The sequence below is a fragment of the Ursus arctos genome, unplaced genomic scaffold (assembly GCF_023065955.2).
Source record: "Ursus arctos isolate Adak ecotype North America unplaced genomic scaffold, UrsArc2.0 scaffold_18, whole genome shotgun sequence".
NCBI classification, from domain to species: domain Eukaryota; kingdom Metazoa; phylum Chordata; class Mammalia; order Carnivora; family Ursidae; genus Ursus; species Ursus arctos.
This window is the reverse complement of record NW_026622852.1, coordinates 49,298,764-49,323,469: the sequence shown is the minus strand read 5'-3', so window position 1 is coordinate 49,323,469 and position 24,706 is coordinate 49,298,764. Positions and strand designations below refer to the sequence as shown.

Sequence of the window (24,706 nt, the reverse complement as noted above, 5' to 3'; positions counted from 1 at the left end):
GCCTGGTCTAGTCATAAGGAAAACTGAACTTAGCTAAACTTAGCTACAACTGAGCTAAACTGACAGAGACTGAGCTTACCCACCATTACAAGACAAACATCACCAAAAATACAAATGGCTCCTGTCCCATTCATTCAATCCCTCATTTATAGGATGGTACACTGACGGTAAGCATTAACTTTACAGTCTGAAATTCCTGGGATCTAACTCCAGCTCCATCACTTACTAACTGTATACCTTTTGGGAGTTTTCTTCAATTTTCTAAGCTTCAGTATATGTATCTGTAAAATGGCCTCATATGATCACTGTGAGGATTAAGTCACTATGTGCAGACACTATGCAGGATTCTGTGAACACATTAAGAAACAACACTGATGGGGACACACCTGGGTGGCTCAGTCGGTTAAGTGTCTGCCTTTGGCTTGGGTCATGATCCTGGGGTCTTGGGTTCAAGCCCCACATTGGGCCCCCTGTCCAGTGGGGAGTCTGTTTCTCCCTCTCCCTCTCCCTCTGCTGCTACCCCTGCTTGTGCTCTCTCTCCCTGACAAATAAAATATTAAAAACAAAAAGCAAAAAACACTGATGAAGCCACTGCAATCATAGAGCTTAAAATCCTAACACACACTAATATACAAATGATCTGAGCAGAGAATGAAGTCCAAACTACTACTGCTTTTAGCTCCTGAATAAAAATATCCCCCAAGGGCAAATATCCCCAAATGCCAGAGTTTTCTGTTTCTCCAAACAGCAAATGGTTAGGATTACATTAATTTGGAGATGCTGCTATTTGATTTCTGTAATATCTTGTTCTACAAGTAGTTTGAAGTCTTGCACATTCACTTTAAGTTTGAAATAACACATTCCAATGAAGCAATCAATGGTTCAGAAGATCCATTTCACCTCAGGCAGGATTTCAGAGTGAAAGGGTCAAGTTTTCATTCAGGTTTGTTCTAAGAAACCCACCAGCCATCTCTATTATGGCTCCTACTTCTTCTGAACTAGCCTTACGTATCTGACTTGCTCTCCAACATCTCTGTGTAGACATAAAAAACCAGTTGCTTTCATATTTCTTGAATCAAAAAAATTTAAGATCTACAAATTAATTTTTTCCCTATTTTCTCCCTCTAAACATGATGCATGGCCCAGTTATGAGTATGAAAGGGTTGTGGAGATCCTAGGACCATTCATAATCTCCTGGAACAATCTATTTAAAGTGAAATTCCTGGGGTGCCTGGCTGGTTCAGTTGGTGAAGCATGGGACTTTTGATCGTAGGGTTGTGGGTTTGAAACCCCACGTTGGCTGTAGAGATTACTCAAAAATAAAATATTTAAAAAAAAAGTGAAATTCCTTCTAGATCTTCTATCAGAAGTGGAAACGATCTTTCTATCTCAAGACAATGACCCATTAAGGGAGAGCAACTCAATGGACAGCTCAATGAATTCTGATGTATGCTGTTAAATTTGAGATTAAGAGCAGAGGATCTAAGACTCTTTAAAAGTAAATAAAATATTTCAGTTCCATAATAAAAGTAAGGAGCAAGAGCGAGAAGGGGAGAAGTAAAAGGACTGAAAAGAGAGAAACAAAAAAAGAGGAAAGTAAAGACTGACACAGAGAAAGATTTACAGAGAAAAGGAAGACACACAGGCAGAGAGAGGAATACAGACCTTTTTGAGCAACACACCCATCTGGTGGCCACTGCAGATACTGCCACAACAAACTTAATTCCTGCTGCACTTCTGCAATGAGAAGAGGCCACACAAGGGCGAGGAAAGCTTTGGGAATGTGGAGTCAGAGGGCCTGAGTTCCACTAGGGTTCCCAATACTGCCCAGCTAGATCCAGGTGGGTAAGTCACCTGACTTCTACAGTCTCAGCTGCCACAATTGACGTGCCCTGCATACCTCCCAGGGCACTGCGGGGAAGAAATGAGATATCCATAAAAACTATACAAACACTGGAAATTACAACATCTCAACTGTTAAAACACAACAACAACAAAAGTAGGTAACTGTTTCCTCAACTGGCATGTGAGGCAAAGTATTCCCAATTCCCACCCTAGTCAGGAAGTACAACTGAGAAAACCAAGCCACAATATTTAAGAAATTAAGAAATAATGGAATGGGATTTCAATGAGTTACAAAGCCAATGTTTCCTTTCTAAATTCTACACCAGGAAGTTCAAAAGCTAGTTTCCAAACCATTCACAAAGCAAGAATCAATCCCCTTTTCCATGGTCGAGAGGGGGCTCCAAACCCACAGAGGATCACATCCCGTGGAAGGAGGCACGCCCACCTGATGCAGTCCACGTGACGCAGGGCTCATCACTGAGCCTGCCGGTGAGCTTCTTGATTTTTGAGCCAACAAATTATCACTGTGACTGAGGTTCTTCGCCAATAATGGGCTCAACTATTGCCTATATTTCTCTTAAAAATTGTTGGCATTAATATACCTACCAGAATACAAGTAGCCATCACTAAGTACACTAATCCCACCTTTTAGGAGAACAATTTCATTCTCATGTCCTGTTCAATACGCAGGCTTTCCACACTGTGAGTTAATTTTAAGAAAAATTACTATCTTTCTCACCCGAAACCATGTGCAAGTAGGGGGAATCATCCAAAGTGTACCCCAGCCATGCAGAGTTCTCCAGGGCCAGAAGGAATTATGTATCTAAGCACAAAATATGGGTGCGGTGCAGCCTTGTCTACCTTAACTCCTTGAAAGCACAGGCAAAAAAAAGAAGAGAGAGAGAGAGAGAGAGAGAGAGAGAGAAAGAAAGAAAGAAAGAAAGAAAGAAAGAAAGAAAGAAAGAAAGAAAGAAAGAAAGAAAAAAGAAAGAAAGAAATTAGACACCTTCAATCTGACTATGGATATAAAGGATCCATATATTATTAACGTGTTTCAAGCTACTGAAAATCCAAAAGGTAAAACCTTCCGCTGAAAGCTATTTTAAGCCTTCCCCAAAGCCATGTTAACTCTCCAACTCTTCTTCATAAGAGAACACTTGATAGAAACTCAGCAGCATATTCATTTAATTCACTCATTCAACTAATTTTTATATGCAAAATCCTGTTCTTACGCTGGGGATATGGCAGTAAATGAGATCAGGTCTCCTCTCCCGCAGGCTTCGTTTGGGGAGGGAGCAGGCAGACAATAATCAAACATATAAAATAATGTTAAGTAACAGTAAGTGATATGAGGAAATAAGCAGGGCAAAGAGATCAGGGTGTAAAGTGTTGAAGGAGCTGCTACTTTAGACATGGTAATTAGAGAAGGCCTCTCTGATGGCATGATGGCTGAGCTCTTATTAAGACTCACTGAGGTGGCAGTGACACCACACGGGCACTGAGAAGAACATGGTGGGTGGAGAGACCAGCCAGTGCAGAGGCCTGAGGCGTGAACATGCTCAGCATGTTTGAGAACAGCAAGAAGGCCAGGTTGTCTGAAGAGGAAGGTGTAAGGGGGAAGAGGAGGAGGAGGCGAAATCAGAGAGATTGTCAGAGGTCAGACGGTAAAGCACCTTGTAGGCCAGGACAAACTCTTGAGTTTCATTCGAAGATAAGAAGCCATTAGAGTTTTAAGAAAGGAAGAGATGGGATTAAAAAAGAAAACCACTGAGGGACCTCAGTGGCTCAGTCCGTTGAGCATCTGACTCTTGGTTTCGGCTCAGGTCATGATCTCAGGGTCCTGGGATCAAGCCCAGCATTGTCACCAGCTCTGTGCTCAGTGGAGGGTCTGCTTCTTTCCCTCTCCCTCTGCCCCTCTCCCCTGCGTGCGCACGCTCTCTCTCTCTCTCATGAATAAATCTTAAAAAAAAAAAAAAAAAAGGAAAAGGAAACTATTGTGGAAACAGGAAGACATGGAGTCCACTGGAACATTCCAGAAGACAAGTGACAATGACGGTTACACTAGGGTGTTAGAAGGGGCAAAAGCAATCAGATTCAGGGTGTACTGTGAAAACAGGGCTGAGATGGAGGACCAAGATGTGGTGTGAGAGAGAAGTAGGTATCGAGAATAAGCAAGAGTTTTGGCCCGAACAACCAAGTTCCAGGAACTTAAGATGGGACACTGAGAAAGGAGGTTCTGGAAGGGAAAAAATCATCAGCAACTCTTACGTGAACCAGGCTGAAGTGGAGAGTGACTCAGAGAACCTCAGAGTTCACCTGGTTCTGTGCTCTGTGCACAAACCCACCATCCGTGAAAATGTTTCTAAAAAGTGTGCATCTGATATCTGCTTGAAAAACCAGGAGGCGCCTGGGTGGCTCAGCTGGTTAAGCACCTGCTTTCAGCTCAGGTCAGGATCCCGTGACCCTGGGATGGCGTTCCGCCTTGGGCTCCTTGCTCGGCGGGGAGCCTGCTTCTCCCTCTGTCGCTTCCCCTGCTTATGTTCTCTCTCTCAAATAAACAAATAAAATCTTAAAAAAAAAAAAAAAAAAAAAAAAAAGAAAGGAAAGAAAGAAAGAAGAGAAAAGAAAAGAAAAGAAAAAGAAAAAAGAAAAACCAGAGAGGGAATAACCATAGTAAGAGCCATCATTTCTTGAACCCTTACTAATTACCAGGCATCATGGTAAGCACTATACACAGTGTAGTTAACCCTCACACATGACAGCGCTTAACCACAGTACCTGGCACATGGGAAAATACTAAATCTTACACAGAGTACTTGTGAAGTATGAAACATTTTAAGTTGAACAATAACTTTAATAATTATTTCACTAATTAGAGTCTCTTTCTTTTTCAAATCCTTGATTCAATTTATACTAGGATTTCTATTGCTTCTCAAGCTTAATAGGTAGGTAGTTTTAGCACTTCCTTCCCCCTTTCACAAAGAGGGAAGGCATTCCAAGGTCCTAACTTTACACAGAGATTCCAGGTTCGGCTACCTCCGAAGGCCCAAAATCATGTTGCATGTCTTCGTGAACATTAAAACCCTGGTTCCTACACCTAGGGTTCCACATCCCCTGGGATGCTGTGTTACCACTTCACACACACTAGCTTTGAGCTACTGTGATTTAGGTGCTGGTAATTTCTCTTTTTTCTTTCAAGTTCAACCAGGTATTTGCTACCTTCAAGTGCTTAGAGAAGGGTGGTCTGAGTTAGCTTCGTCTGACATATAACCAGAACTGGAGGTCCACTATTGTTTTACATGTGAGGAAATTGTGCCTTCAATAGGTAAAGTAACTTTGAACTCAGAGCTCTCTGATTCCAAGTCCGTGCACTGGTTAGTAGGTAACGAAGTTTCTTCTGCTCACATTACAACATGAATACAAGGAGATGCTACATTTTTTTTACCTTAAAAAATTATACAAATCATAAATGCCATTGGAAGTGATAAAAACGAGTTTCCTTAACTAATTATTATTTTCATTTTAGGGAATTTCTGACCATAACCACAAATATGGAAAGTTGAAGGACAACACAGTGGAAATCATGAAACCTGAGTCTTGCCACTGCTTAGCTGTATGACCCTAGGAGCTACAGCCTACAGTGTTTTCTGGGTCTTCCAAATGAGAATACCTTCCCTAGAGTCCAAAGGCTGGGATTTGAACAACGAGATTTAATGCACAGGATATATAATATGTAAGAAAATATTTGGAAAAAAATTCTGTGATACAAACATCATTATTAGTAATGTATTACAAATGTTCACAATTTGATCAGGAATGGTGAGACATGAACTAAACAAAAGAATATAAATTAATGTAAATATTATTTTACCTTCATGCTGCAAGCTAATTCCATTAGTTTTTTTGCATTTTCTTCTGAGCGGTATCTCTTAGGAAGCTGAACTCTGAAGAACTTCAAGGCACCTTCAAAGTCTGTCAACAGCAAGTCATCCTTAGAAGTCTTGAAGAAAGAAAGAAAACACAACCATGTACAGGACAAGTTCTTTGCTATGAAGATGCACAAGAAGCATTTTAAAACACCAGCACCTTTACAATCCCCAGAAGATACTTCTCAGCCAATGCCTGAGCCACTGTCAGAGCCTGGGCTACTACCCGGTGGCTGCTTAGAAGGAGATCAAGACCAAGATACTTTGAGTGCTGGACAGGGCATGTCACTCAATTTACAAATAAATGTGTACCTTTAATAATCCAAGGGCGACATTAAAAATAACACTTATTCCCTAAAAGAGAAAACACAAAAAGAAGATTTTCAGTGATTATATCTGGACTAGTCAGCTGTCTGTCCCCAGAATGCCCCACAATTTTAAAGAAAGTATAAAAACTTAACTAAGTAAAGAAATGGAATACTTTGAAAATACCTTGGAAAATAATTACAGGTCCTCTACTGAAAAACAGCTTAAATCAGACCCAGTCTCCCATTCTTCTGAACTTTTTTAGCCCTGTTCTCACATTCAACAAGAACGAACGCTTTTCCACAGTATTCTCTGCTTCCCAACCAAAGCATCTGAGCCATAAAACTGATCTTTCAGGAAATAACTGCAGGTGGCCTTCTCCCCTATCCTGTGGACCCCGCTCCAAACACAGCAGCAGTCACTCTGTGAGCCCTCCATCCCGAAACAGAACATGCTCAGGGCTCCCATAAATCAAAGCTAACCGTTCTGGGAGTGCTAGGGGCAAAGGAAAGATAAGGGGAGGCACAAAGACCTGTTAAATTCTTTAAGTTCCTGGACCTCGGTTTCTATAACTAGTACTCTCCCCCAAGGGTTTTCTGAGCTAATTAGCAGAAAAGTTCACTTAAATTACTTAGCATGCCACCAGGCCTGTGGTAACTACTTAAAACAAATGATTGTTTATAATGCTGAGAAACTATAAAACTTAAAGGTTTGAGACTATGGTATACCCAAAGAATGAGATACTTGGCAGAAGGTAAGAATAATACTGTACTAGGTATCAGTGTTTCTGACAGTGTTTTAAACTGTTTAGAAGGTACAAATGCATTAATGGATTTTGTATGCCCTGAAAATGGCATAATTAAACATAAAGAAGGATGGTATAGATGTGTTTCTATAAGTGTTCAAGTATATGAAATGAAAAGAGGTTATCAAATAGCATATGTGGCAGAATATTTTAAAATATATACTTATAGAAACATAATATACATTATTACATAATACCCCATATGAAAAAAGTTATTCTGTATAGAAATAACAAATGTACATAAATAAACACAAAAAAAGGCTGAAAAAATATACACCAAAATGTTAAGAGTTACTCTCTAGAGTGGGATTAAAGTTTTTCCAGTTTCTATAATAAACATATATTATTTTTGAAATTTTTTTTCTTTTTTTTTTTTTAAAAGATTTTTTTATTTATTTGACACAGAGACAGCCAGTGAGAGAGACAGCCAGTGAGAGAGAGACAAGCACGGGGAGTGGGAGAGGAAGAAGCAGGCTCCCAGCAGAGGAGCCTGATGTGGGGCTCGATCCCAGAACGCCAGGATCACACCCTGAGCCGAAGGCAGACACTTAACGACTGTGCTACCCAGGCGCCCCTGAAATTATTTTTTTCTTAAATAATTTTTCTTATACCTCAAAACTATGCTGTGGCAAAGACTGTTATGTATTCTGATACTTTTTTTTGTTGTTGTTTTAGTAACAGACCCTCTAGTTTTTAGCAAATTCCTACCCAGATTTTAAAAAAACTCTCCTTTGTGGCTAGATGTGGTCAGGTACCTAAGTTCTGGCCAATAAGAGATAAGTGAAATTTTGGGTGGAACCTTTAGGAAGTCTCTTTTAAAGAGGGGACACATCTTCCCCTGTCCCCTGACCCTCTACAGGGAAGGCAGTTTACTGCCAAGCTTCTGGCTTCTTTCACATGAGAGAGAAATGAACCTCTAATTTTATTTAGTCATTGTTATTTTGGGTTTCTTCAATAAATGCGCCAAACCTAATAGTAATACAAATGTGTAGTAGTGGGTTGTCTGTCTGTTTTTTAGTAGAGAACACCTTTAACAAAACACGATCATTAGCTTTAGCCCAAGGAAGAGTTACTTAAATCTAGATTTTTGAGCACAAAAATAAAATTAAGAAGAAATTCTATTTTAATGGACCTGACACAGGAGGATACTGAAAACAAGAGCCAAAGTGCTGTGGCCTCTGATACATACCTCACATAACAGCAGATCAATGATATGGAAGACCATGTAGAGAGGGAATTTTGCAGTGAAAAGCGTAAGAAACCACTGGGAGGCATACATGTGCGCTTCAAGGCTTATATCCAGGAAGTGGTTGTACAGGTCAGGGATATATTCCTGAAATAGCAAACTAATTAGTATTGGGCACATACGCAGCTGTTCAACTCCCACTTGGGAGGCTTATAAATCTGCCAGGAATAGGCCAAAAAAGTCACATATTTGTGCTTTCCTACAAACCTCCACTGTGCTCAGAAGTACACGTTATCCAGTATTAAACTGACACTTGGCTCCCTTTTCCAGCCCACAAACTAGCTCTAAAGAGGAATCCCCAAGATGGTGACAAATATTTGGGATGATAGTTTTTCTTTCCAAGTTATGAAATGTTTGGGGAAGTTTGTTTCACTTTTATTATGATATTCCTAACCAGTCAGCTTCAGAGCCTTGGCAGATATTTCCTGACTTAGTTTCTTATGTTAAAGGCCCCTACAAAGTCACCTGATCTTTTGGGTGTTTATGAGACTGAAAACCTACCTCACACCCATCAGGTTCACACCTTATTAACCTTGGCATCGTGATCACATAGTGAAAAATGAAAAACATCAAAGCCGTCCTTAACCCTGGATGGCCTAAGGCACTCACCACTGCTCCTTGGCACCAGTTCATCAACCTGGTCCTCCCAAGTCCTGCACTCTTAGTGGCAAATGCAAGCTGGTTTCTCTTTTTACCTGCATGAGGCGCTCCAACTGGTAAAATTTGCAATGTAAATCTTCAAAGTTTTGCTTGAAAAGTTCCCTGAGACCATAGTCAAACATGATCTTGACCAGAACACTGAAGGCCTGTTCTTCAGGCATCTGTAACAGATAGGGAATGGGGTGGGGATGGAGGTGGGGATCACAAAACATATATACAGAAGTTTTCTCAGTATGTTAAATTCATCCTTCCACTTCTACATAAATACTAGGAAATTTTAGTGATAGGTAGTTGTGTTTTACGACATTCATTCACTCAACCAAGAGATATTAATGATGCCTATTCTGTGTCAGATACTGTTCCTATCCTCAAGAGGTTTCCCATATAGTTAGTATACAGTAAGTATGAATTAGGTAGAATTCATATTCACAATTACCTATGAATTAGATAGAAAGATCAGTGGGGATACAAGAACAAGAAAGCCCGAGTCCACCTGAGGGAGCCAAGAATAGGCTTTGTAGGACCAGATCTGAACTGAGTAGCAACAGGCTGAGACACAAGGACAGGTTTCATCTTTCTCAAATCAGGACACCTTAATTAAACCATTTTACCTCCTTATTTGCTATTTTTTTTTCTAGTAAAAATGTTTTTTTTCCTCATTGTTACAAACATGGCCAGTTACAACAGAACCTTAAATATTCTAAGGTTTAACCGTAATGTTCAAAGTACTATGTAATGTTTATGGTAATACTTAAAATACTACAAAACCCCCCACTTTACTTCTATTTACAGATGTTACCCATTTATAATAATACCTACATCTTCCATAGCTTTGTGGAAAAAATATTTCCCTGAGAACCTGGCAAAATGTCTAGTTTTCAAAATAGAAAAAAAGTACTGGAAACATTATTTAAGGCTTGGTATGACTGTAGCAAGGCTTCAAAATGTCAAGAAGGTGGGCGGGCTTTTGTGGAACAAGGGGATGGAGGTGGACTGAACACAGACATCACTGAGAATAAAGCAGAGCTAAAGAACAAATCAGATTAAGTAATAAAGGAGAAAAGCCCAGCAAATTACTTCTGGACAAGTAAGGGCACTTGGAGCAAAGGACCAGATTTCAGAGGTCTCTATCATGGAAGACAATTTCACAGTTTCTTCCACAGGCTGAGGGACACTTGGTCTGCCCCAGAGTGGCATTTCTGATGTCAGGTAGCACATCTGCTTTTCCTTTGAAATAAGCATTCATCTTAACACAAAGGCAAGCAAGCACAGAGTTCAAACCAAAACACTGTGGATTTGTTTGGGAAACCCATTTTAAAAGGGTTGTAATACTTAAATGGGGACAAATGTTCTTGGACTGAAGCTGAGAACAAAGACAAACCACACGAGCCTGAGAGACTCTGAGATATAGTCTCATGAAAACAACAAAATGTTAAAACTTCACCTCTTGATGGATGTTAATTAGCTTGACTGTGGTAATCATTTCACAATGTATAGCATATCAACTCATCAAATTATACACCACACACACGCACATTTTTATCTATTATACCTCAATAAAGCTGAGGGGAAAACCTGACCCTTTTATTAATGTCATAGCTTTATCATATTTTTACATGCTTACTAGTATCAATAAGCTAGGTTCTCAAAGAAAGAAGATACAAAGTGGTTTTGGTTTTACTTGTATTACAACCTATACAGAATGGCTTAAAACTCTTCAAAAGCTCCCCCTTGTTTAGGGAAACAAATTCCAAACTCCTTGAGCTGGCCTCTCCAGCTCCCTCCCCATCCCCCATCACAGGTAATGCTTTAGTCACACAGCCCAGCTTCCAGTTCCTTCCATAGGCCAAGTTTTCCCCATTTCGGTGCTTCTACAGGTTGTACTATTTCCTTTGCTGGGAGTGCTCTACTCTCCACTCTTGCTTTTAAAACAGTTTTCTTATTTTCATAATAATGTTAGCTTAAAAAAGTTAAATGATACAAGTACAAAAGAGAATGGATATCCTTTCTCATTTTTCAGCATTCACCTTAAAGGTTATCTCCCCAGAGAAGCCTGTGATATAAATAAACCTCCTTTGTTATAATCTTGCATCCAACTTTTTACTATACGTTCATGTCGCCATTGAGGTAATGACATACTTCCGTGACTTTCTGCTTCAGCCAGTCAGCTTCGCTAGCTCTGTATCCACAAAGACTGGGACAATGTCTCCTTCTTTCACTCCTGACCTCTAGCATCTACGGTGCTAAAGATGGAGGTGCCCACAAACCCTCTGCTAACATCACCTGTGTGGTGTTTTTGCCGAGCATTTTAATCATGAGGATATGATCAGACACATCAAGAATGTGGAATATTTTACCAAACAATTTGCTTGAATTTTTTAAGACTCTCAATGGCATAAAGCACAAGAAAGGCAAGGGAGAGGGGTAGTTTAGATTTAAAAAGTAAAGAAAAAGGACACCAAATCATTGCTTGAATCTTCACTGATTTTGATTAGAAAAAAAAAAAAAGCTATAAAGGACTTCACTGAGTAAACAACTGGGGAAAATCAAACATGGACTCTGTGTAAGACATTACCGAATCAGCGTGGAATTGCTTGGATGCGACCGCAGTATTATGGTTATGGCCTCAGGAGATACATGCTCAAGTATATAGGAGTCAAATACCCTGATGTTTGCTACTGATTTTCCAAAAATAATTTCAAAAAATGATTTTTAGTAAAAAATGTGTGTAAAAAAAAGAGGAAAAGAGAGATATGCAGACAGACAGAGAAAGCAGTGTGGTAAAGTATTAAATTGGTAAAATAGAAGGAGAGTTTATGGGTCTTCCACCTTAATGATTTTTCAATTCTTCTGTGGATTTGAAAGAATATCAATAAGTCAGAGGGTAAAGGTCTCTGCTGAATAAATAAACGAATAAAATGGCACTAAAAGCAAGCTAACTTCTCTGCTTCCTTCCAACCCCTAATACACGCATTCCCAAACAAATACTAATGACAGTGGCTACTTTAGAGAATATAAAATGTCCCTAAGGGTTCAATCAACCAAGACAATCCAATCATTCTAGCAATAAAAATGAAGTCTACTCTTGTCCTAGTGTTCAACCCTGTCATTTATTCTTACCATGTTTCTCTTCCATGATGATGTTAAATTAAGGAAAAGGTTTCCAGATACAGGAGTAAAACTCATGCACTAGAGTCTGACCAAAGGCCATATAAAACCATGCTCAAGTCTAAGGCTAGTATAAGCTGGGGTAGGTCATGTGTAAGTCATAACAGAGACCTAATACTCACATGCAGAAGCAGAACAGCAGCGAGAAATGACTGGCCCTGGCAATAGCCAATCTCTTCATCATACACAGAATATGCCTGGAAAAAGAAAAACACAGGACGTATAAATAAATAAGTATAGTCACTCATAGGCCACAGTTGCCCTATACAACCTTGAACATAGGAACCTGGAAGATACCCACACTCAAATATGGCCTTTTGACGGTCAATGAATGATGCAAATATTTCTCTCCAATTTTTTTTTAATTTTTAAAAAATATTTTTTGAGAGAGAGAGAGCACGAGTAGGGGAGGGAGAGGGAGAAGAAGACTTCCCACTGAGCAGGGAGCCAGATGTGGGACTCCATCCCAGGACCCTGGGATCAGGACCTGGGCCGTCAAAGGCAGACGCTTAAACGACAGCCACTCAGGTGCCCCTCTCCAATTTTTTCTTTACGATAAACACAACTGTCCCCGCACCACTTCCTATAGCCCAGGAGTGGAAAAAGTTAAGCAAAAACCACTTCATCACTAAAAAAAGGTTGCCACGACTCTGTCTTGGCCCTTGCTTTCCCCTCTTCTGTCTGAAAAATGTGCTCTTCCTTCAGGCTCTAAACACTCCATCCCGCAGGGTCCCCTCTCTTCTCTGTACTCTGACGGTACTTGCTACACAGGCACAGTTACTACAACATTCGCCACACTGCATTTTCAATGTCCCTCTTCTCTACTGGACTGTGAGCTTCTTAGGGGCTGGGGTGATGCCCTAGCCAGCACCTCACACCTCTAACCTAGCCAGTCATACAGCGGGCCCTCACTAAACACTGTTCACGTTATTCATGTTTCTTTCTGGGAAAAAATCTTTTGGCAAAGACACCAAAATACAATTCTTTCCACAATGCCAGTAATAACTTTTCTGATAAGAGGGATTACTCCGAAACCATTTGTGGGTTCCTTTGGAATTCTTATTTTGTATTTTTCTTGGCGGCAGATGATTATTGCCCATCTCTTCTGAACATTATCTTTAACAGAATACTGACATCTAACATTCCTTGTGGTTTACTCTTTTTGGTTCTTTAGCTGTTTTCCAGAGTCTTGTTTTTATGATTAATATTTCTAGTTCTCATGTAAGCTGTGGTGGAAAGGGAAATTCCTACAGATTCAAGATGCTATTCTCTGTTTAACAAGTTTATTTCTGATGAAATTCCCTTTATTCTCCACTTAATTTTTGTGCCATGCTTCCTCTGCATCCCAAGAAAGCAATTTAGAATGAGTATGTTCAAAATAAAGATCATTTAGCAAAATATGATGCCAATGCTTATTAGATGATAATTAAGTTAATATATACATGGGTTTTATCACTAGCATTCAGTGGAAACTATAGCTTTTAAAATATATATATTTATATATGTATTTTTTACTTTATATATATATAAAATAATCATGCTTTCATAAATGAAGGTAGAATTTAACATAATCTCATTAAATCCCCCATTTCATCGAAGCTTATCTAATGAGAGGGCTACACATAGAAAACATACATACTTTTCCAAAGACAAGATATGCAGAGGGCTTTAGAAACAATCTGTTCATATAACACAATAAGGCATCACTTTGCACCTGTCAAATTAGTAAACACTAAGAAGTGTTAATAATTTTGTTAAGACTATGTTAAAGGACAATAGTAATATATGCCACTAGAGCTCTGTGGAAAGCAGTTTGACAATGTCTGTGAAGTTATCAATTAACAGTTGATTGGTCAAGAAAGAACAGAGGCTTCAGAGTTAGAGCGGGGCTGAAATCCCACAACTGCTAATGTCTAGGTCTGGATCTTCAGCCCATTAGTTATAGTTCTTATCTGTAAGATGTGAATAATCACAGTATTTATATGACAGACTTGATGTATTATTCTCAGCTCTCTCATTGGAAATTGTTCAGCACAGGACTTATTAATTATGTACTACGATGAAATGTATTGAATTTCTATAGGTAGAAAATGGAGGGGAGCTTATTTTTCAGGGGAAAGCCTGAAGGAATACATACAGGTGTGAAAATACAGGACACATTTGGGACATGTTTAGGATATAAAATTCATGGGAGCTTTATGAAATATGGGGAATAAAAGGCATTTCATTAATTCATTAACATTTAATGAGCACCTATTATATGCCAAACGCTGTGCCGAGTGCGAAAGATAGTAACACAGAGAAGTGGTTTCTGCCCTTGAGAACATCACAGTTTTAGTTGGGAAGTCTGACATGTAAATCAACCAGAGCACAGTTAGAGTTCAATGTAGTTAAAGCATAAAATATTTAGGAACTAAGCCAGGATATATTGCAAAATTTCTTTAATGCTAAGCTAAGGAATCTGGGACCAGGAAATGAACTAAGAAATTTTGATTCCACTCTGTGGGTTATGAGGAAGCACTGAAGGCTTTTGTGGGGGCCCTGCAAATGATCCAATTCTGGGGTCAACATGGAGAAAATAATAAATAGGCTAGAACCCAAAGGGAGGGAGACGAATGCAAGGCAGCTTTTGTAAAAGTGCTAGCAACATTATGATAGAGGCCCGTAGCAGGCAGTGATTAGAAAGGGAAGTATGGCTATAAGAGGCATCAAGCCTACCAAACTCAACGTGGCCAAAGGAAGAAACTGGAAACTAATAGAGAAATGACCGCATCTTCAGTAAGACAATGGCATGGAGGGAAAAAGGAAGACTGTTTCTAATTAAAAGAGCCATAACAACTAAACATATTATGGATACTGCTGGATCCTGATTCTAACCAAATGTATAAAGACATTTAGGGAAATCTGAATCTGAAGGTTACTGGATGGCACTGATGGACAATGATGGATACTATAGACAAATCATGATCTAATATTTTAGAGATGTATAGTGAAGAATTTAGATTCATGATATCTGAGATTTGCTTTGAAGTAATTCAGGATTTTTTTTTTTTTTTTTGAGAGCGAGCAAGTGATCCTGGGAGTGTGAATGGGGCAGGGGCAGAGGGAGAGAATCTTCAAGCAGACTCCCTGCTGAGTGTGGAGCCCGCCTTGGGTCTGGATCCTATGACCCATGAGATCATGACCTGAGCCAAAACCAAAAGTCGGACACTCAACGGACTGAGCCACCAGGTGCCCCACTTCAGGAAAATTTTTAAAAGGGATAGAGAAAGCAACTGTGGCAATATGTTCATAAATATTAAATCTGGTGGGGGATATATACAAATTCATTATACTATTCAACTTTTATTTGTTTGAAAATTCTCATAATGAAACATGTTTTTAAATGAACTCTATCTTTAGACTTTTTTGTTTGATGTACTTAACGGACTTCTACATGAAGACCAACTGACAGCTGGAAATTTAGGCCTTGAGCTGAACGCAGATTTGGGAACATCTGTGCAGTGGTTACAGCTGAAGCTGTGGAGGTGGAAGGAGTCATCAGGGAGACAATGTGGAGTGACAGGAACTACCGACTGAGCCCCCAGGGGAATGCCTCTGTTTTAGGAGCAGGTAGAGAGAAAGAGATAAAATAAAGAGGGAGTCAGCAATGTTGAGAGAGAAGGTGAGAGCAAAACCGGGAGGGTGAGAGAGGTCAAGAGGGGAGAGAGCTGCAAGGAAGATCATTGTGAGACAGACACTAGAGTGCAGTGGAATCAGGAGTAAGGGCTCAGAGGCAGTGAGCACAGGGTTTCTTTATGGGAAATTTTGCAGTGAGGCATAGCTGTATGGCTGCTTAAGTGGAAAGCACAACTAAGAAGGGGCTCAAAAAGGATGATCAGAGAAGAGGATTACAAAAGAAATGACAGCTTTGTGGAAATTAAAGAAACATTTCTCTAAATCTAACTGCCCTTATAGTTTGAAGCATCTAGTTTATCCCTGGAGAACAAGTCCTTTATTGTTAGCCTGTCCTAAAACTTGTTAATTCTACCTTCTCAATCAATAATATGTAAGTTTCTTAAGGGCATGTCTCATGCCTAGTCTGTATTTCCTAGATAGTAGATGCTAAATAGGTACTTGATTAATTTTGGGGGGAAAAGACTATAGACTAGTTCTGAGGACAGACGAAGGTTGAAGAACTCTGGTCCCAAGTCCTCTTTCAACCTTATGGCTCTGAAGTACCAAAACCTACTGGAAAATGGATTGCTGAAATTGCACCTTTCCTTTACAGGTACAGATCTTTTGAAAGACATCAGTATTTCCCACAATTTATTATGCTGCAGTGCTAAAAAGTCCACCTACACAGGCATCAGCACTGCACACTGATGGACATGTCCTAGCTGCCAAGTTCGTAACTTATAATGGGAATACCAAAAGGGAGTTCGCAATGTTACAGGACTCAGAGGCTCTTAATGAAAAACCAATTTCTGGAAGTTTAAATGTAGAGCTGGGTGGGGAGGGGTCACCTGGGTGGCTCAGTTGATTTTAAACATCTGAGTTTTGACTTCAGCTCAGGTCATGATCTCAGGGTTGTGAGACTGAACCCCAAACCCCGTGTCGGGCTTTGTGCTGGGCGTAGAGCCTGCTGAAGATTCTTTCTCTCCCTCTGCCCCTTCCCCCTAAAAAAAAATAATAAATGTGGAGCCAGGGGACTCTCATCTGCAAGTCCTGATTAAAAGGGTAAAAGAAACCTTACTATTTTATGTCTAATTGATTTCCTTTTCATTATGAGCATAAAATTAAAGGTAACATCACAATTTCAGAAAGTCTGCTCTCTCCTTGTTTGCTTTTTTTTTTTTTTTTTAAAGATTTTTTATTTATTTGAGAGAGAGCATGAGCAGGGGGGAGGGCCAGAGGGAAAGGGAGAAGCAGACTCTGAGCAGGGTGCCTGACTCGGGGCTCGATCCCAGGATCCTGGGATCATGACTTGAGTTGAAGGCAGACATTCAACCGACTGAGCCACCCAGGTGCCCCCTTTTTGCCTTCTTAAACATCAAATAAAAATTATACTTCGTAGTTACCTTTTGTGTAATTTCAAAGAACAGAATCACCTTTCAAAACTAAGTTTGGGGTTTTTTTTGATGTGAAATACCTTGCATATTTTATATAAGGAATCTTGTCCATCTCCTCCTGTGTCCTTAAAATAGTCATGAGCTGGGAATGTCCGGTTAATATCCCGAGTGATAGCACTGTCCTGGGGAGACTCCTGTGGAAACATCAGGAAAGAGGTTTAGTAGTCAATCATGTATGTATTTGTGTAAGTTTATACAACAAGGTCTTCTCATTTACATGCTTTAAAATGCTGCAGGGACATACATACACATGTGCGTGCCCAGAGTTACTGCATCTTCAGGGACCAACTGTTCAAGCAAAAGCAAAATCAAATATTAAGGAAAAAAATATGGAAGAAAAGGAACCTGCTTATTGTATATACCTCATGTGTATTCCATCTCTGTTTCAAGAAGTGCAGCTGGTGACCTTTCTATTTCAAGAGGGAAAATGTGGTAATCAAAATGGATTTCCCATAGGAAAATATTCAAACTAATCTCAAAAGGAGGTAAAGCACTCCCATTAGAAAAATTGGGTTTAAAAATTGCTGCTTTAAATGATCCTTTGGCATGGTGCCCATATGCCAGGTTCTCAAAAGGAAAAGAGAAGTCCCTTAATTGGGGTTTATCCTAAGGGCAAACGGCATAAAAATGCACACAGCAGTCTACTCAGTATGAAACTAGACCACCAAATGTCAAGGGATTCAAATAGGCTATGGAAAAATATCCCTTCCTTTTGCCAATGCAGAAAAATAAACAAATGTCAATAATATCACAGCAATCCGTATACAACAAAGCAAACATCCAGGTACTTCTAATAAATCCCCCTCGTTAAATTTCATTTGCTCACATGCTAAAGAACCGGAGCACAGAAACGTGACCTTCTATTTTAACAGTGCATTGTCTTCATAAGACAGTGGACTTGATTCTCCTTGGCGAGACTACATCATATTCAGCACACCATCTAAGAGTCTGATACTCCTGTTTCAAGATGAAAAATCAAAGTGATATTTTTCTCTTATTCAGTAATTTCTCCAGTCTTTTGGATCGTCATGTTCCCAGGGCCATAAGTATTTTACAGTTGTGGGATGTGAACTAACTTTAAATTTTTATTGAATATATTTGACATGTAATATTGTAGAAATTTAAGGTGTACAGTGTGGTACTCTAATACATTTATATATTGTAATATGACTGCCATTATAGCCACATTTATTACATTACATAATATATTCATCATACTGTGCATCAGATCTCAATGGCTTTTGACTACTCATTACAAGTTTGCACACTATGAGCTCCCAAACTCTATCCCAGTGAACTAACTTGAAAGCCTACGCTCTTTTCTAACAAGCAAACTACTTAAAACTTTCAGAGACACTGCCAAACTGCTTCCCAAAGAGCTTTACTGGCTTTACTAGTTTTTAGTATGTTAGTGATAGTTAAGGCAACTCAGAACGATGGTGCTCCCTGAGAAAAGGACAAGATGCAAGGTGAGACCAAAGACCACGGTCGTTATTGCCGGGCAGCAGCTTCCAGGCTGCAGCACATGGAGAGGGAACCGAAACTGAGCTGCGGTGGGGAATATCTTCCTGAGCGGAGAAAAGAGCAGAATATGGAAAGGGCAAGGTAGCTAGAGTTTGTAGCTCAGAGTACTAGAGAGGAAAAGCTGAATAGAAAGGGATCTGCAGAGCTATCTACAGGAGTCCCCATGAGTCATGAATCATAAAAGAAAAAAATGATATATTGGACTTCATTAAAACTTTAAAACTGTACTCTTTAAACGCCACTGTTAAAAACATGAAAATGTAAACTTTGACCAGGACAAAATACCTATAACATCTATCTGATAATGGTATTGTATCCAGAATATATAACTCTTAAAACAGATAAAGAGGCAAACAACTGATTTTAAAAGGGGGAATGGTGGTAAAAGATTGAAGAGGTACTTCACAGTACAAGACACACAGATGGTAAATAAGCACGTGAAAAAATTTCAACATCACTAGTCATTAGAACAATATAAACTGAAACCACAATGAGATTCTACTACCCACCTAACTAAATGCTAAAATTAAAAAGAACCAAGACAGCAAGTGTTGGCAAAGGGTGTGAAACAAATGGAACTCCCAGAAATTGCTGGTGGGAATACGAAATGGTCCAAATATTTGGAAATGGTTTGGAAGTTTCTTATAAAGTTAAACATACACGTACCATATAATTCAGTGATTCCAGTCCTAAATATTTATCCAAGAGAAATGAAAATATGAATACATGCAAAGAGTTGAACTTGAATGGTTACAGCTTGATTCATACTAGCCCAAACTGGAAACAATATAAATGTGCTCTAATGGGTGAATGGATAAATAAATTGTGGTACAATCCACATAGTGGAATACTACTACTCAGAAATAAAAAAGAAAAAAAAAACGTTGATATATGCAACATGAATGGATCTCAAAAGCATTTTCTAAGTGACTGGAGAAGCCAGACACAAAAGATTATTTTCCATTGACAGCATGTGTATGAAATTCTTATAAAGACAAAACTGTAAGTTATAGAAAGTAGATCAGTGTTTAGAAGAGGCCGGAGTTAAAAGGAGAAAACTGATTCTTAAGAGACAGGAAGAGAACTTTTTTAAGTCTGAATATGGAAATATTATCCATCACAACTGTAATGGTAGTTAATGTACTGAATCATTCACTTAAAATTCGTGTATTTTACTGTATATAAATTACAACTGAATAAAGATGATTTTAAAATGGAAAAATAAAAGAGGATGCTCATACAAATGAAAGAGAGACCCAAGATAATTCCAGCCCTTTAAAGTAATAAGAGTTCCCAGTGCTAGTTTAGTACCTACAGCTAAGTGATGAAAATGATGTAAATCCATATTTACCTCAAGGTCTTAAAACCTGGGGCACAGCTTAGAGGCACACATATCTGGGTCTGAAAGTTGGCTCAGTCTCTTAAGCTGAACAACTTCAGGTAAGTTTCGTATCTTCTGTGACTAATATCAACTACCTTATAAAGTTGTAGTAAAGGTTACATTAAATGTATATATAAAATATAAATCTATAAAGAGCTTCTACCGATGCCTGACATGTACACAGAAAAGACTTGATAAAAGTGAAAGGAAGCCATCTCCAGCACTGCTGAGAGCTGGGGCTGTCCTCTGAACACACATATGTACACACTCACTAGTGATATGCAGAATACACACACACAGAAGTTTCCTAGAATTTTTATTTTTATTTTTATCTTAACTTCCCTGTAAAACTATTCACAAAGGGAAAGAGATTGTGGTTCAGTTTTATAATTTCCACAGAGCCTAGCATAATAATGTAGAGCATAAAGTCCGTCAATGCTTGATAAATATGCCTAATAAAGTCCAAACGCTTCTTCAGGACTAAGCAATGGCAACACTATGTGGTCAAGAGCCGTACCCAAATCCGAATCTCTAATGCTAATGTTTAATTCAAGATCCATGTGAATGAGGCACCAAACGAAATCAGGAAAGAACCTTATTAACTGGAACAATGAACATTTTCCCAAAAATGACATATAGATGGTCAACAGACACATGAAAAGATGCACAACACCATTCATTACCAGGGAAAGGAAAATCAAAGCTACAATGAGAGTGGCACCTGGCTGGCTCAGTTGGAGTGTGTGCACCTCTTGATTGTGGGGTTGCGAGTTCAAGCCCCACGCTGGATGTAAAGATTACTTAAATAAACTTAAAAACCCAAAACAAAACTATAATGAGACATCACCCCACACCTGTCAGAACGGCTAAAATCAAAAACACAAGAAACAACAAGTGTTGGTGAGAATGCAGAGAAAAGGAAAACCCTTGTGCACGTAGGTGGGAATGCAAACTGGTACAGCCACTGTGGAAAACAGTATGGAGATTCCTCAGAAAGTTAAAAACAGAACTGCCCTACCATCCAGGAATTGCACTATTGGGTATTTACCCCTCAAATACAAAAACATTAATTCAAAGGGGTACATGCACCCCTACAATAGACATTACAGCATTATTTACAATAGTCAAATTATGGAAGCAGCCCAAATGTCCATTGATAGATGAATCGATCAAGAAGATATGCTACATATATATCTGTGTATGTATGTATGTGTATTATATATATATAATGTATACCATATATATAATATATATTATAAATATATATATTATAAATATATATATATAATATATATATGGTATACATACATGAACGGGGTATTACTCAGCCATAAAAAGAATGGAATCTTGCCATTTGCAACAACATAGATGGAGCTAGAGCAAAATGCTAAGTGAAGTCAGTCAGAGAAAGACAAACACCATGATTTCACTCTCATGTGGAATTTAAGAAACAAACAAACAAAGGGAAAATACAAAGAGAGACAAACCAAGACACAGACTTCTTTAAACTATAGAGAACAAACTGATGGCTACCAGAGGGGAGGTGGGAGAAGCGATGGGCGAGACAGGGGATGGGGATTAAAGAGTACACTCATCATGATGAGCACTGTGCAATGTACAGAATCACTATATTGTACACCTGAAACTAACATAACATTGTATGCTAACAGTGAAATTAAATAAAAAAAAACACAACATGCCATTTATAAAAGAAATAGGCAAGCAGTACAGATATGTGAAAAAAACTCCATCTAGAATATATCTAGAACTCAAAGAAAAAGACAATCTAATAAAATGGACAAAAATTTGAGCAGACTCTTCGTAAAAGAAAATATATAAACAGCAAATAAGCAAATGAAAAGGTTAATTAAAATCACAATGAAATAGCAGCCAAAATGTCTGCCAAAAAAGAATGATTTCTTGTGTACTGGTAAGAACGACTAATACCTGGAATACTCTGAAGGGAGTTATTTAATCAATGACGATTTGGAAAATCAGAATTATAATTTCAAAGTATTGAAGAGAGATTACCCAAAGCAGCATTAATGCAGTTTCTGAAAGATTTTGGAGCTTGAAAGAAAAAGAGAAGGGAGACTGAAAACATTAAAACAACAACTAAGATGAATTTCACATTGACAAAGCTTTCCAGAAATGAACAGACATGTTATTGACCTATATTTGGAATAGCTACAAAAAATTAGCCTGAATAATTTGTTAATTCTATTCTTGAATTGTATCTCCACCTCTAAAGAGAATTCTTTTTAAGAAAATGGCAGGAGAATTTACTTCAGAAATTCTATGAAACAACATGTTCTGAAACATTCTAAGAGTGACAGATTGTGGCTTAACACAAGCATGAAGATTAAGTAAATTATATTAAGAATTGAGGGGATACGGAAAACTTCAAAATATACTACGCCAGTTACATCAGCCATATCAGATTGGTGATGAGGATAACCTGAAGACACAGTTATTAAAGATAAACAGTTTGGAAATTCAAATGCATGTAGGATAGGAAAATAACACAACTAAAAATATTCTATGGTCGGTCCTCCTCACTCTGCCATCCCTCATCCATTGATCATGGGAGTCATCAGAGAAAGAAGGGGTAAAAATGCCCTCGAGAAAAGGTGAATTTGAAAATTCACATGCCGAAATTCAAAGCCTCAACAATGATAATATATTGGGTTGTTCTATGTCAAACACTTACTTAAAATATCTAGTCTTAGGAAATATGCTGAAAAATTTGGGATTAAATCCATTTGACTTGCCAGAAGTCAAGCTGTACAAAAATGATCAAGAAATTCTAATAATGATGAACTTATTAGTAAGTTTGTATCAGAATAGTGACATCACTAACTTTGAAAAGATTCTGAAAACAAATCACATCACAGCAACATTATGGATAATTTCTTCCTAAGAGAACACAGCAAAGAGCTGTAAAACATCCAAACCCGAGTGCTTACAACATTAAGGTTTATACAATACACAGTGCTTTTATTTCCAAGGAGTCAAACAGAGGTGGAGCTGGTACAAGAAACTTGCTGGTACAACACACTTTGCATATAACACTATTCATGGCCAAACTGATGAAGTCAACCAAATACTTCCTCTCAACCAGACTACAGTTAGTACAACGATTTCACAGAGAATAAACTGTTACAAAGGTACATAAGACAATCGTGCAGAGATGTAAACCTTAAAAGAACAGGGAATGGCAAAACTATCACTTGATATGTGTCCTGAAAATTATCAAAGTTATGGCAGAAGTGGGTTTTTTTTTTCATCAACTGGTTTTATGTTTCTGACATTTCATCCCATGAAAAAGAGCTTTAATCTCCAGAAGAAAACTAAAATGCCATATGATTATGCAGTATTAACATCTTGCAAACTTCTTCTGTTAAGAGGCAGACAGCAAGTTAGTTTTGGCTTTGCAGGTCATTTAGCTTTAAAATTATTCAATTCTCCCTTTGCAGAGTAAAAGTAGCCATAGACAATATGTAAATAAACAAGCATTTCTGTATTCTAATAAAACTTTATTTACGAAAACAAGCAGCATACTGGATTTGGCTCCTAGGCCACAGTTTGCCAACTCCTGCTCTAAATATATATATGACAATAATTTTTCATGGGCAATATGAACAGAGATTTGTAATGATTTTAAATATACTGACATGCCACTGTTGACTAATTTCATATATATTTTACAAGCATAAATTCTGTCACAAATAAGCTGCAATAACTTGAAATGTATATCCCTTTGAACATATGCACTTTTTCATGTAATAACAAATGTCAAAAATGTCTGCTGCATTTTATAAAAGTCAGTTCTCCAAGTCTGTAAATTTTTGTATCCCCAATGTAGTCGAGGTTTAAATTAAATCCTTTAAGTATAGTGGTATGCTGTCCCCTGCATCTCAATCAGCAATGCTCAGAAATCATATGTACTGTATGTACAGCTCAGAAATCATAAATATAGGCACTGAAACATACTAGACTGTCTAAAATAAAAAGACAATACCAAACGTTGGTAAGGATATGAAACAACTGGAACTCTCAATTGTTGTTAATGGAGGTGTAAAATGATACAACCACTTTGGTGAATTACACAGCAGTTTCTTGTAAAAATTAAACACACATGTACTCAGACCCAGCAATTCTCCTCCTTAGTATTACACAAGAGAACCAAAAACACATAATCAAGAGGGGAAAAAAAGTTAAGAATGTAAGATTATTACAAATAACCTTATTTGTAATAGCCCCAAACTAGAAATCCCAAATGTCCATCAACAGAAAAAGAGATAAATTATGGTATAATCATATAATGGAATACACATGTACATTGCTGGGAATAATTTCATTAAAAATTGTACTCTAAAATCTCACTTTTAAAGTTTATTCACTAAACAAATACTGAGAATTAACACCTCATACTAACATCTAAATCTCTTTTATTGCTCCTTCTCATACTCCTGCCAAATGTGACTACTCGCTGTTGTCCAAACATAACCCAAAATTAATAATACGCTTTAGTGCATTTTATTATTTATCACGCGAGTGTGAGCGGCGGTGGTGGTGGGTGGGTAGGAGGTAGGGAGGGGCAGACGGAAAGGGAGAATCTTAAGCAGCCTCCACACCCAGCGTGGAGCCCAATGTGGGACTTGATCTCATGACCCTGAGATCATGAACTGAGCTGAAATCAAGAGTTCGATGCTCAACTGACTGAGCCACCGA

The 24,706-nt window shown here is 38.4% G+C and overlaps 1 protein-coding gene and 1 pseudogene across 8 annotated transcripts in view; one reads left to right on the top strand and one right to left on the bottom strand.

The window, feature by feature from the left end:
• RABGAP1 (RAB GTPase activating protein 1) overlaps nucleotides 1–24,706 on the bottom strand; it is a 159,901-nt gene that overhangs the window by 22,917 nt on the left and 112,278 nt on the right. For 7 of the 8 annotated variants that reach the window (XM_057313742.1, XM_026513920.4, XM_026513921.4 and 4 more), the window contains 6 exons: nucleotides 17,088–17,201; nucleotides 12,079–12,153; nucleotides 8,824–8,949; nucleotides 8,072–8,215; nucleotides 6,084–6,125; nucleotides 5,717–5,845 (listed from right to left, as the gene is read on the bottom strand). In XM_057313742.1, the coding sequence (XP_057169725.1) occupies nucleotides 5,717–5,845; nucleotides 6,084–6,125; nucleotides 8,072–8,215; nucleotides 8,824–8,949; nucleotides 12,079–12,153; nucleotides 17,088–17,201 (630 nt within the window). Of the gene's footprint in view, nucleotides 1–5,716; nucleotides 5,846–6,083; nucleotides 6,126–8,071; nucleotides 8,216–8,823; nucleotides 8,950–12,078; nucleotides 12,154–17,087; nucleotides 17,204–24,706 lie in introns of all 8 variants that reach the window. The other variant, XM_057313745.1, reaches the window with a different exon arrangement.
• Nucleotides 18,504–23,147, top strand: LOC113266599 (COP9 signalosome complex subunit 2-like; annotated as a pseudogene).